Source organism: Sciurus carolinensis, chromosome 2, assembly GCF_902686445.1.
Source record: "Sciurus carolinensis chromosome 2, mSciCar1.2, whole genome shotgun sequence".
Classification (NCBI taxonomy): domain Eukaryota; kingdom Metazoa; phylum Chordata; class Mammalia; order Rodentia; family Sciuridae; genus Sciurus; species Sciurus carolinensis.
Window position 1 is genome coordinate 49,478,399 of NC_062214.1, and position 14,518 is coordinate 49,492,916.

A 14,518-nucleotide genomic window follows, 5' to 3' on the forward strand; every position below is an offset into this window, starting at 1 on the left:
CTACCCATGCTTCAGGTCTCAGCTTAGCCCTTCTCACTCACATTGCACATCGTTCTTCCCTTGGACCCATGCCTCCCTCTAATTGCTTGAGATGTTTACTACTTGCTGTGCCACTTTGGGCAGGGGCCAGATGTCCTGTTTATGTTTGTACATGGACAGCCTAATCCAGAGCACAGAGCTAAGCATGCACCAAAACTCTGGATGATGGACACATGAACCATTCAAGTCCTTGAGCTAGAAGAGTACCCTGGCACCAGGGGAGGAAACAGAGTTCTTATCTTTGTGACTTTATCCCTTAAAGTTCTCATTTGTGGCCAAAAATCAGTGCTGCTCAACATTGAGGGATGTCAGAATCCCTCAAAGGGCTTGTGGCCGGGCCCCATTCCAGCCCCTATTTCCATTTTAACTAGATGATTCTCATGCTGCAACCTTTGTCTCAGGGCCACACAATGACAGATGTTCATGTGTCTACATGCACACCTATTTTATATGTAGATTTTAGATTTCATGGGTTTGGGGAGGTTTTGTTGTTGTTGTTTTGTTTTGTTTTGTTTTCCTTTTGGAAGGAGAGTAACTAATCACACTTGCCCTGTATGTCATCTGACCATGCCCAGCTGGCAGTCTGGAGTCACAGCTAAAAATCCTTGGTCTCAAGTCCAAGCCCTGGCCAACTGCTCACTAACCACTGATGTTCTAAATCTCAGCCTTCTGATCCATATGGTGGTTTAATGTCTCTGGGTGGGACTGTAGGAATTAGGCATCATTTGAGTTTCCTGATGTAGGGTCAGAGGTTGTCATAGTGTTCCCATGGGAAACACAAACAGAATAACTCATCTTTGCTCACAACTACCACAGTGTGAGACCTGGGGGACAGTAGTTCTAAAATGCTGTGGGCATTTTGGTTCTTACTTATGGTTTCTGCCAGTGCCTCAAATCCAGGGGGAAAAAAATAAGGAAGGAAAAGGGGGAGGGGCAGGAAGAGAAGGGAAAAAACAGGGAAGGAAAAAAGGAAAGAGGAGGGAGGAGGGAGGAGTGAGGAAAAGAAGGAAGGAAGAAAGGAAATAGGGAGGGAAGGAAATTAGGAAGGGAAGATGGAAATCCTACATTTAAACACATACACACACACACAACATAAGAAAGAAAGAAAGAAAAAGAAAAAGAAAGAAAGAAAAAGAAAGAAAGAAAGAAAGAAAGAAAGAAAGAAAGAAAGAAAGAAAGAAAGAAAGAAAGAAACCAGAAAACCTCAATCCAAAGAACTGGGCAGTGGGACAAGAAAATTCCATTTCCAAGCGTTTCCAAGAAGAGTTGGGCAAGGGCCTAGAGCAATCTAAGGCACAGTCCCACCTACTTAAATCTTTTCCAAATTTCTCAGCACACTAAGGTCTTTACTTCCATCGGGCGATGAACCCACAACACTTAACACTTCCTCATTCTGGTCTCCATTCTGGGACACTATGCTGAACCAGTCTTCCCATATTTCAAAAGTCTCTGAGGACAGGGACCCCAGATTCCTTTATCATAAGAACTGAAGAGAGGAGTGACATAACAATTTTCCCTCTAACAACTGCAAAAACAAAAACAAAAACAACTTGAGCAAGTTACCCCAGTATGGACTTGTTCATCACAACAATGATAAAAATTATCATTGTTTTGGGCCATTGTTTCGGATCAAGCTCCTACGCAGATCAGGCTAAAACTTTTTTTTTTTTTTTTTTTTGTGGTGCTGGGGATCGAACCCAGGGCCTTGTGCTTGCAAGGCAAGCACTCTACCAACAGAGCTATCTCCCCAGCCCAGGCTAAAATTAAAATGGAGTCACTCCTGTTAAAATTCAAGGTCACCAAACTGAAACTAGGCTGTTTATCTACCCTTTGGAGAAATCAGAACTAGTGGGGTAACAGCCAAACTTCTCCAATAGACCTGTTTCAATTGGTACGGTCATAAAGTTCCCTTTGCCTTAATCCTTACACACACAATCCAGTGTAATCTGAAATAAACTGATGTAAACTTGTCAGTTATTTTTCTATTGTTCTGTCTCCCTGTCCTTGCCTTACAAGGAAAATAACTGAAATATCCAAAATAGTTTTTTGTTCTTTGTTTCTTCTTTCTTCAACCCTTCACTATCCACAAAATCAACTTCTTCTAAGCTTGGCCCATTGGAACACTGGATCTACTTTACAAAATAGAAGTGTTGCCTAATCCTAGAATCAGAAAAAAAAATTGTGATTGTTAAACTAAATTGTTGATCTTGTTCTTTGACAACTGATTGTTCTTTCTTTCTCTTGTTTAGAATGCAGGTCTGTGGCATCTGGTGTTTTCTAGATTACTCACCACTGTACATGAATTGGGGCATTTTTGCCATACCTGGACTATGAGACCACCAACCGCTTCATGTTGACTTCATAAGGAGGAGATGGGGCCCCTGGGAGCAGAGTGTTGGCTCAAGTTCACTGGAGCATAGGCCCAACCCCAAACCCAACACAGCTTCCCAGCAGTTAAACTAATGCCTGGGTCATGGGTTTTTAGTTTCACTAACCAAAAAAAAATTACAAGTGTTATCATTTCCAGTATAAAAATGAAACATACTAATGTAGGAATTTTCAAAAACTCTTATTATTTTTCCTTGCAGTGCTGGGGACCAAACCCAAGGCATCTCACATACCCTAGGTAATACTTTACCACTGAGCTACACCCTCAGCCCAAAATCTCTGGTTAGTTGTTTAAATATATCTCTTGCACGCACACCCCACAATGTGAAGTGAACCCAGCACACAAAAAAATAATTTTAGCCAGGCACAGTGGCGCACACCTGTAATCCCAGCTACTCAGGACACTAAAGCAGGAGGATGGCAAGTTTGAAGTCAGCCTCAGAAATTTAGTGAGACCCTGTCTCAAAATAAAAAGGGTCTTGGTGGCTGCAACAGGAGAACCAAGTCCTAGCTGTGGTAGTGTGAGTCATGGCTGGACAAGCAATTAGAAAATTCCTTCTACTCTTTAACAGTGTATTGGTCAAAAGGAGTGAAGAAGAAACTGTAACCAAAGGAGGCATTATGATTCCAGAAAAATCTCAAGGCAAAGTATTACAAGCAACAGTAGTAGCTTTGGGATCAGGCTCTAAAGGAAAGGGTGGAGAGATTCAGTCAGTTAGCATGAAAGTTGGAGATAAAGTTCTTCTCCCAGAGTATGGAGCTATCAAGGTGGTTCTAGATGACAAGGATTATTTCTTATTTAGAGATGGTGACATTTTTGGAAAATATGTAGACTGAAACAAATCAGAGTTGAAATGGCATTGTACGAAGCTGCCCATTCCACTGAAGTTCTGAAATCTTTCATCATGTAAATAATTTCCATGTCTCTTTTATAATAAACTGATGATAATCTAATAACATCCACTGTCTCAAAAATTTAGTTTCCCTGTACTTGTGTAAACATTTCCAAATAAAATATGTAAATGAAAAAAATAAATAAAAATAAAAAGAACTGGGGATCTGGCTCAATAATAGAGCACCCCTGGGTTCAATCTTTAATACCGCCCCCCAAAAATAATTTTAATCAAAAGAAACTAGGGAGTTAATATCCACAAAAAGGATTCACAATGGTTTTCTTTAAATAGCAAACCTCCTTGGCACATATTGGGATATTACATCAGTCACAAAAATTTTATTTGCCAACTTTCCAGAAGCACCTGCTATTTAAAGTAAGTCATGCCTCTGACAACTGGGAAGAATTCAGATTCTTCCAGAGGATATGCCTCCTAAGTTTGGAGTCACATTTTCATTTAGAGTTAAAAAAAAAAAACACTTAAACAAGTTATTTTAATCACTGAGAGAAAAATGAAGCAAAACTGTGCAACGAGGTAGTATCTTACAGACATCAACGTATCTGTCTTCTGGATTGTTGGAGGAGGTATGTAATAGAGGAGAAAGTGACAGTAAATGATTTCTGTTCTTGCGATTCATGTATAGCTTAGTGGTACAACACTTGCCCAGCCCGTGAGGTCCTGGGTTCCATCCACAGCATCACACACATTTAAAAAAGAAAGAAAAGGAAAGAAAATCTCTCAGTGTTTGGGCTGGGAATGTGACTCAGCCCAAATTGACCTGACATGTGTGACGCCCTAGGTTTGATCCCCAGCACCACAGAGGGGTGGGGGGATCAATGCTTGATTTAAAAATGTTTATTTACATTCTTGCCTATGCATGAATACGCACCTCTTTAAAATAAATCAGACTCCAACTTTAGGGTTTAGAAATTAGAGCCCAGTTGTGTGTTTTGAAAGCCAACACATCATTACACTGTGGTTCTGTATTTGCAACTTCCTGGCTTCTTCAGTTTATATACCACAGGGCAAAAATACCTGTGTGCTCTACAAAAAAAAAAAAAAATTCAAAGATGGGAAGGAATCCCTTTTAGAACATGTCTTTCCAAAGAACCTTCTGCAAAGCAGTCCTATAAAGGCAATATAGACAAGTCATTGAACAATGTGGAGAATCTACCTAGTCCACTGGTGTCCTTTGACATCCTTATCCCACCTGGCTATCAAAGCTTTGAATGGGCAGGGTACTGAGATGCTCTGGGAGCAATTTGGGTGCCTGTGTGTTTTCCAAAGCCAGCCTCTCACCTATCCTGGGCTGATCAGATACAAACCCATATATAGTCTTGTTCAGATGAAATACTGTACTCGGCAGTTGCTGAAAGCCAAATTCAAGGTCACAGTCCCCCCAAATGTTTCATTAATAATTAACACTGGTCAGTGATTGGGGCTATAATACATTAAAGATAGTGCTGAGTGCTTTATAAGTCTTATCTAATCCTAAGGAGAGCCCTAGGATGTGGGTGCTGATAAACCCCATCAATAAGGAAACTTGGACAAACAGGTAACCGTCCCAGGCCAAATAGGCTTATTGGTCTAACAATTTTTGCATTGATCTCTTGGACCTCTGGCCACAAAACATTACTTGGACCTATATATCACACTGTGAGAAATTCTATGTATAATCTTGGGTATAAGAAGCTGTATAGTTTTCCAGGTGAGCCCAACCTGCATTCAACTCATCCAAACTGTATTAGTACATTTTCTATGACTATAATAAAATATCCATGGAAAAATAACTTAACAAAGAAAATAGGTTTATTTAGTCCACAATTCTAGAGGTTAAAGGGCTTGTCTTGAAGAACATCTGGTAATGTCCTTCTCATTGACAGTCTCAAGATGGCACAAGGTGGCACATGGCAGGATAAAGGGACCTTGTCTGTGTGTCTTCTGGTCTTTGTCCTCTTCTTATAAAGTTACCAGGATTCAATCATGAAGGCTCCACCCCGATGACTTTTGTCTAATCCTAATCACCTTCCAAAGTCTCACCTCTGAATACCATGGTTGGATTGAGTTTCCATCTTCTTAATATCTCACAGTGGGGATTAAACTCCAGCACAAGTTTTGAAGGGATGAACCATAGTCTCACTATAGTACCAACCAGCCTCAGACTTAGGAGTGAGAAGTAGGCAGATGCTCTCCCAAGTATAGGGGAGAAGCAAGTCATCCCCACGGGCCATGTCCAGAATTTTGACCCACAGGATATATGAGCATAGTAAAAAGGTGGTTATCCTGTGCCACTAAATTTTGGGTTGGCTTGGTATGCAACAGTGGTAACTAGAATAGAATACAGTTACAATCTATTCCTATTTTACAGATGAGGAAATAAGCAAAGTATAGTAAAAGGAAAGCAAGGATTCCAATATACGTGTAACTCAAATGACCCACCTGGAAGACTAAAGTGTACTGTGACACCTACATGCCATTGTTTGTTTGGTTAGTAGGGCTATTTCCAGCACATGTAAACCAATTCTGCTTATTTTAAAAAGCCTTTAATCTGCCCCTGTTTGGGGCATACGTGTCAGTGATTCTTAGACCTGGGTGCACATCCTTATGCATGGAGAGTTTGTTAATCCCGAATGAAAGGTCCCTATCCCTAGGGTTCCTGACTCTGGAAATCTAGTATGGACTCCAGAAATTGCATGTCCAAAAAGTCCCAGGTAAGGAAATACTGCTGATTGGGACTGTTTTGAGAACTGCTGCTGGTCTAGATCTAGGTACCCCTGAAGGGATAACACAAGTTTCAAAAGGGATTATGCTGGTTTTAAAACACACACACACACACACACACACACACACACACACACAAAATTAGGCCAAAATATCCCTCCCACAATTTTCTAGGTAGCTCCTAGTGAAGCCATAGCCTGGTTTGGTCCTTTTTCATATTCTTACATTCTGATCCACAGACACTGCTCTGCAATGGGCAAGGATGTGACTGACTGATGCGTGGCTAGGAATGCCCATTTGAGATGAGAAAGCTGCAGTAAAGCTGCTTTTCTACAAGTCAGTTTTCTGAAGCTCAATATCTGGCTAAGGTAACTATAAAGATAACTATAAAGGTAAACTATATCTTCAGGAGAATTAAATGAAAGAAAAAGGATTCAAAATTTCTTTCTGACCACCCCTGACCCTGGCTCATGGGATCCTTGCTGTCAGCCCCATGAGGTACATTCCACTGTCTTATCGGTTGCAACTAATCAGGAGCCAACCATAAATATTCCCAGAGTCCAGAGGCCTTGGCCTCCAGAGTCCAGAGGCAGTCTATAAAGAAGCTGCATACTTTCTGGCCTCTTGCTTCTGCATGTTGCTTGACCAACTCCTCAAGGGCACATTCCATCAACTCTGCAAACCTAAGGATCCCCCCCCACACACACATACCTCCACTAGTTCAAGGACATTTGCTGCTGACTCAGTTTCATAGAAAACACTTATCTAGTAAGTGACTCATTTTGATTAAACCTGTAAATAATATGAAATGTGGGGAGAAATATTGACCCAAAGTGCCTTTATGTTTGTTTGAAAAATAGACACTACCTATAATTTCATGGCTATTTTTTAATATAATACATTGAAATTGCTACTGCTCACTGATCATCAATAAGCAAAGAGCTTGTTCCATACCTTCCAGCACTCTGTCCTCACAGCCAGCCTAAAAGGTGAGCATTATTACAAATGAAGAGACTGAGTCTGACATAATGGCCCACACCTGTAATCCCAGTAACTTGGGACCCTGAGGCAGGAAGATTGCAAATTTGAAGCCAGCCTCAGCAACTTAGTGAAACTCTGTCTCAAAAACCAAACCAAACAAAATCTGTTTTAAAAGGACTGGGGATGTAGCTCAGTTGTAAAGCACTCCTGGATCCTATTTCCAGTAGCAAAAGTAAGAGAGAGAGAGAGAGGAGAGAGAGAGAGAGAGAAGGAAAGAAAGAAAGAAAGAAAGAAAGAAAGAAAGAAAGAAAGAAAGAAAGAAAGAAAGAAAGAAAGAAAGAAAGAATCCAAAACACCAACAACCAAATGAGGAGACTGAGACTCAGAGGAGTAGAATAACTAGGATGGTGAGGTTGAAGAGTCACAGATTCCACCTCAAAGAGATCCCACCTCAAAGTCGGGTCTTGAGAAGAGCATGATCTGCAGTTCTTTTCTTAAATATCTGGCAGATCACCAAATCCATTATCCCCATCCCACAGGACAGCAGTCCTTCACCATGTGTCCAGTCAGGGCCGCAGTTCCAGGACCTTATCTTTCTACCTCCTCAGTGCCTTAGATTGGGGTGAGGGTGCCACATATACCTCCCCCACCCCCAAATAGCAGAACAGTAATAGATTCAAGCTCGGCAAAAATCAGAGGACTGGTTGACTGCTGGAGCTGGTTTCTGAAACCGGACTCTCCCATCAGTTCCAAAGCTGGATTTGTGTCTTTGAGGTGCAGCTCTCTGGGGTAAGAGAGAACTTCCCACCCACAAACCCTCGGAGGAAGGAGATAACGGATTCCAGCCTCTGAGCGGGGGTGTAAGAGTGTGTTTCTGCTCCCCAGGCCACCTGTCACGACTGTTTGTTGACGCAACAGGGTCTGTCCCCAGGCAAGCAGCCGCACAGCAGCCATAGGTGAAACCACTACAGGCTTTCCATTTTTCTCTCCCTCCCTCCCCGGTACTGAGCAAGCAAGTCCAGGTTCCTTGCGCACGGTGCTCTGCACCGTAGCCTGGCACAATTGTCGCCCGATGCTCCGGACAGGCTTGTGCTCTGAGGCATTGTGGACCCCGGTAATTAAACTTGGGAGACGGTCGACTGAGAAGCTGCGATGAGACAAGGCCAAGCTGACGTGGGGCAGAGACTCCACAGCCGCTGTCTGGAGCCGGACTTGTGGATTCCCGGCGCGCAGCTGGCTGGGCTAGGGCTGCAGTCTCTGGGATCGAGTGGGATGCGGGACCCGGGTGACGTGGCTTAGGGTTGAAAGAGTGGAGCGGAATACTAGAAGGGATTTCTGTAAGGCAGCCGAGACGCCAGCTGCGATTCGCCCAGGAACAGCTGCTGCCGTCTGAGGTTCCTTGAGTCTCCTAGGGACTCGTGAGTTGGGGGCGTCCGGGGTCCCCCGCAGCCCACTCACCAGACACATTTAACTGGCCTCCCAGGAACCAGCCGATCTTGCCACTGCTGAAGTCGCAGTCCCAGACAGTGTGGTAGGGGGTATCCCACACAAGTGTGTCTCGCGCCAGCTGTCCCCAAAAGGCAGCAGGCTCTTGAGCAGCCTGCGCGCTCAGAGCTGGGTACGAACCCGGCAGCGCGGCGGCGGGGGCGAGGGTGGGGGCGCTTCCAGAGAACTGGGAGGTTGCCCAGCCGGGCGTGCTCAGTCCGCGCAGCGGCCGCACCGCCTGCCCAGGGCATCTGTACAGGCTGCCCAACATCCGCCCGACGCCGCGGCCCACACTGCGCGCCGCCATCTCGCCAGACGCCCCAAGGCGGGTGCGTAAAGTCGGGGCTCCACTTGGAGTTTCCTCGAGCCCCGCCCCTGCTCCGCCCTCCCGCCACCACCCACTCCTCGCTGTTCGGAAGCTGCTTGTTTGAGCGCGCCGGGTCCCCACCCCTTTCCTCCTGCTCTGGAGCAGAGGCCTGAGAAGGAAGAGGGAGTAGCCTGAGCAAGGGGTGCTAGAAGGAAGCACAGAGCTGAGTTGGCTCCCGGACCCAGAGGTGTCCGCTCTGCGCCCAACTGGTCTGCGCTTCCTCCCCGACGCTTCTGGGCGTCGGACTGTTTTGGTTTCTGTTTAAAGCCGGACAGCTTCTCCAAGCCGGCAATAGCAGGGCCAAGTGCATAGGGAGAGCAAGCTCAGGGCCTGGAGAGCAGGGAGCCTTCTGGGTGGGTATTAGCTGGCATGGAATGTAAGTCATTGGTGAATGGAGCGACCAAAACGCACAGGTGAGTCCAAGGGCCAAAGTTTGGTCAGTTCAGCATCCGCGAAGGCGAAGCCAAAGTTTCAATCGCTCTTTGCGCCCCTGAAAATGAACACTTAACCGGGCGGTGCTGGCCTGTGCCCCAACCCCAAGTACACTTAAGCGCCCTGGGGTAAGGAGCTGAATGAGTTGGCACAAACCCTCAAGTCAGAGAGAGAGCTGTGGAGGACTGGGTCCGTGGTCTGAGGGCCTTATGTTCAAATCACCACCTGCCGGCCTCAATCCTGATAGGGTCACTTCCTGCCCAGGGCAAAAGTTGTAACTGGGAAACAAACGCTTGCTCCTGCAAACCTCGGCTGATTGGGGTGATGGAGATTTTCTCCGAAATCTCTAGCGTCTGTGACCTGGGTTGAAACCCTGTCATTTCTAGTTCTGGGCCCTTGGGCAAGTTCCTTAACGTCTCTGTTTCATTTTCCTTTTCTGGAAAACTGGAGTAATACCTCTTTCCCAGAGGTTGTGGTAAAGAATAAACTAGATAATGTCTGTAAAATGTCTACCAGTGGTTGGCATGAGGCAAAGTAAGCTCAATAGAGCTGCTGGTGCTTTTGTTGTTGAGGAGCCAAGAAGGATAGAAAGGAACTTGTCTCTACCAGGTCCTTGACTATTTCAACACTCAAGAAGTAAACACATAATAAAGAAGGTAAACACAGTGGAAGGGGATTTTGGAAACCTGTTTGTTGAGTTCTTTGGGCGGGAAAGAATTCCTTCTGGTTAGTTGTGACAGCTTCAGAGGAAAGGAGCCTGCCTTCAGAGGGGCTTCTTCTACCTCAGTCTCCAGCTCTGCAGAATGCAGCTTCCTGCCAGAGAATAGAGATTTATAAGGCAGTTAAAATAGCTAGCACAACATGTACCCTAGACTATGCCAAGCTTGACCTGCATTTTCTATTTAGTTTTAGAATTATCTAAGACAGGTGTGGTGGCCCATGGCTGTAGTCCCAGCTACTCTAGCTACTCTGGAGGCTGAGGTGGGAGGATCAGTTGATTCCAGACAAGTCTGGACAACATAGGGAGACCCTGTCTCAAACAAACAGACAAGCAAACAAAAGCAAACAAAAAAACTGGCCAGAAACTGCAAGCCTTAAAAAAAAAAAAAAAAAAAAAAAAAAACAGCTATTTAGTGCTACCATTCCCCTCTGATTGTTAATCCTGTAGTGGACCAAATAAGGAAACAGAGCCTAAGCAAATAAAATAACTTACTAAAGAATACATGGTTGAGCCAGGTGCTGCAATGCATGCCTATAATCCAGCAACTTAGTAGGTTGAGGCAGGAGGATCATCAGCTTGAGGCCAACCTCAGCAACTTAGCAAGACTCTGTCTCAAAAAAAATAAATAATAAAATTGAAAAGGGCAAAAGTTCTGGGGTGTAGCTTAGTAGTAGAGTGGCCCAGTATTCAACCCCCAATACCACAAAAAAAAAAAAAGAAAGAAAGAAGAGAAAAAGAAAAAAGCTTTTGGTTGACTAAAGGAAAAAGAAAACTACCAGCATCTCCAGTTATACCACTTGCCCTAAATTATTGGTTTCAATCAAATATATAAAATTATGAATAGAGGAAGTATCATAACATGGCATGTGGTCCCAGAGATAATCACCAATACTTCCTTCCCTTGTGTACACAGGATGACTTGCTGCTCCAGCAAAACAAGAAACCTGGAGTGGGGTGTAACTCAGTGGTAGAGAAAGAGCATATGCTTAGCATGTGAGAGACCCTGGGTTTGATCCCCAGCACCTCCTCACCGCCCCCCCTACCAACTGTATATATATATATATATATATATATATATATATATATATATATAGAGAGAGAGAGAGAGAGAGAGAGAGAGAGAGAGAGAGAGGGAGAGAGAGAGAGAGAGAGAGAGAGAGAGAGAGAGAGAGAGAGAACGAACCTGGTTTCTTGGCCTGAGTCTGGGCTAGCCTCAATGCTTTGACCAATAGGACCTGGCAGACAGAAGTGATGCTCTGGAGTTCTGGGCTTAGGTCCTGAGAGGCCCAGCAGCTCCAGCTGCTGTCACCCAGCTACCATGCAGTGAGGAAACTGATCTCACCTTCTGGAGGTAGAGACTTCACCAAGAGAACAGAGCTGCCTTCTCCTACAACCAGGACCATTAATTTTCCAGACACAATGAACCCATCTTGGATGTTCTAGTACCAGGTACTAGTGGCACAAATGATCCTCCCAGTCAATTCACAAGATGGTAAGAAATAGTAAAATATTGTTTAAGCCACTAAATGGCTGGGGGTAGGGGCTTTGTTTCTCAGTCATAGATAGCTGATAAAACAACTAGGACCAAAAATGCATGGGTCTTTTCTTCCTCACTGGCCTCTGCTTCTCGGTTTCCTTTATTGGTTACTTTTCATATCCTTGACCTCAAAGTGTTGGAATGACCCTGGGCTTAGCCCTCAAACCTCCCCACTGCACTCCCACCCGCCTAAGAGATAACTGCCAGCTCTCTGTTCTCTGACTCTCCAAGTTGGCATCTATAGCCAGGATCTTTCCTCCAAATTTCAGACCCATATTCAAATGTCCAATTAACACTGTATCTGTCAGGTCAGAAAATGGAAAACACACATTTTCTCTTTTTTCAGAGTATACCCTGGTCACCCTAGATTTCTTCCTCTCACACACCATGCCCAATCAGTCAGCAAAACCCTGTGATTGCCTGCAAAATATCTGCAGCTTCTGGCCCCTCCCCCCTTCCCCTCTCCTATCCAAATCACACACAGTGCTTGTACTCTCCCCTTCACCCCCTTTCCTTTGATTATTCAGTGGGCTTCTAATGGCTTCTACCCTTGCCCTCTAGAGCCTAACCAACAGCCAGTGCAATTGCTTGAAAACAACAGTCAAGGTCTGGGGATGTATCTCAGAGGTAGAACACTTGCCTAGAATGTGCTAGACCCTGGGTTCCACCCCCAACAAAACACACACACACACACACACACACACACACACACACACACACAGGTCTGATAAAATTGCTTTGCAACTTGAAACCATAATTCAAAGGCTTCTTAGTTCCCTCAGAGGACAGGTTAAATTCTTACCCTGGCATGCAAAGCTGCATCCTTGCTACACAGCACAGAGTGGTCCACAGGAGCATAAGGATTACCAAGGCACATTTTAGAAATGCAGACTGCCACACCCCAGTCCAGATCTGCATCAGAACCTGCAATTTTAACACATTCCCAGGTGATCTGTGTGCACATTAAAGTTTGGGAAGTGCTGTCCTATCAGATTCAGCCTCATAAACCCCTTCAGGATCCTATCTCTTCCTCCTCTTTCCTGGCTCAGTCAAGTTACAACTACAGTGGCCTCCTTCTGTCTCCCAACCACAAACCATGCTCCCTCCTCAGGACTTTTCATGTGCTGACCCTTTTTCCCTAGATGTCTACATAGACCATTCTCCCAAGTTCCTTTAGGTCTCCTCTAACATTCCTTATCCAGGAAATCTTCATCACCTTCACAAAATCACATCCTCAACCCCTCATGCCTGAGTCCTAATTCCTGACTTTATTATTTTTTTTCTGTAGTGCACATATATTAGTTCTTTGTTTATTTTTTTCTCTCCTTTTAATAGGAGGGAGTACTTAGGGAGAAGAAATACTAGTTATCTTGCTGGGTCCCCAGACCTACAACCATCCTAGCACATAGTAAAAACTCAGTAGATTGTTGTTGAATAAATGAGAAAGATGAAATAGAAAACACTTATATGGTAGCCATGGGGGTGCATGGGTGATAACTCTATCACCTTCACTCTCTAACTTGCTATACTTCTACAGTGATAAAAGTATATCAAATGAACTCCGCCCACTCTGGACCCCAGTGCTGGGAATGGAATGCAGGACTTCTCACAGGTTAAGCAAATACCCTGCCACTGAGCTATAACCCCAGACCAAAAGCAAAACAAAATAGAGAGGTATGTAATTTCTGTTTCCTCTTCAGGTTGGATAAAGAGAAGTGATTATGTGTAAATAAAGCGTTTCAGAACTAACCAGATGGTGCAAAATTGCACTTCCTGCTGTCCAATTTACCCTAGCAGCCATGTGGGGACCTTTCTTCTGACTGTTATAGCCCAAGGCCAAGGTTGTCCCTGTTGCCTCCCAGATGGCAGCCAATAATCAACTCTCTCAGAATTAGAAGAGGGGTGAGCCCCATCAGGTCCTGTGTCTACACAGCTGTCTTCCTGGGGCTCTCAACTGTGGCATGGCATAGTGATACATGCCTGTGATCCCAGTAGCTCCAGGGGCTGAGGCAGAAAGATGCAAGTTCAAGGACAGCCTCAGCAACTTAGCAAGACCCTGACTCAAAATAAAAAATAAAATGGGCTAGAGATGTAACTCAGTGGTGAAGCACCCCTGGGTTCAATCCCTAGTAGTGGTGGGGAAAAACAGGAAGGAAGGAAGGATGGGAGGGTGATCTGAGATGACTGCAGACCATCTGGGCAACACAGGTGACATTTTTCTCCTCCAAGACACTCTTCAATTTAACTTTAGTGGGACACCTGTACACTGCCACACCCATGCTGCAAGCCAGTGGCATGGGCTGTGGAAGTAGGATGGGCTTGGGGAGTTTCTGTGGGAATCTGGAACTTGTCTTCTATCTCAGGACTGATGTTTAAGTCAGAGATGATTCCTGACTCTCACAACCCCCAGAGATGGATGCTGTGGTCCTCAATCTACCGGTGAACCAATGAGCTCAGAGAGGATAGAAGTGCACTGAGATTAGGCAGCTGGTGAGTGGAGGAGCCACAGGCCTTAACCCCCAGAGCTTATTGGTTGAACAGCTTTGGGGTACAGCAACCAAGACCCCTTTGCCATTTGCCTTCATAGCTCCTACCAGCCACATTACTGGGTGAATTGGAACACTCAGTGCTCCCAAGTGTCAAATGACAAAATTACAGCAATTTAAAAACCACAATTGACATGAAAAGAGAGCCTACAGAATGGGAGAAAATCTTTGCCACCTGCACCTCAAATAGAGCATTATTAATCTCCAGGATATATAAAGAACTCAAAAATATAACACCAGAAAAAAAAACCCAAATAACCCATTCAATAAATAGGCAAAGGAAATGAATAGACACTTCACAGAAGAAATACAATCCATCAACAAATAGATGAAAAAATATTCAAAATCACTAGCAATTAGACAAATGCAAATTAAAACTACACTGAGATTTCATCCTACTCCAGTCAG

General features: G+C 44.5%; 2 protein-coding genes across 2 annotated transcripts in view; one reads left to right on the forward strand and one right to left on the reverse strand.

Moving 5' to 3' along the window:
• The window catches only part of Acss1 (acyl-CoA synthetase short chain family member 1), a 60,462-nt gene extending 51,616 nt beyond the window's left edge, over window positions 1-8,846 (reverse strand). The window contains exon 1 of the mRNA XM_047539142.1: window positions 8,481-8,846. Coding sequence (XP_047395098.1) covers window positions 8,481-8,814 — 334 coding nt within the window. The 5' untranslated portion in view covers window positions 8,815-8,846. The remainder of the gene's footprint in view (window positions 1-8,480) is intronic.
• On the forward strand, window positions 2,956-3,264 carry LOC124976225 (10 kDa heat shock protein, mitochondrial-like). Its single transcript, XM_047539143.1, has one exon. It carries the CDS (start codon window positions 2,956-2,958, stop codon window positions 3,262-3,264), a length of 309 nt encoding a protein of 102 aa, XP_047395099.1.
• Window positions 8,847-14,518: the final 5,672 nt, after the last annotated feature.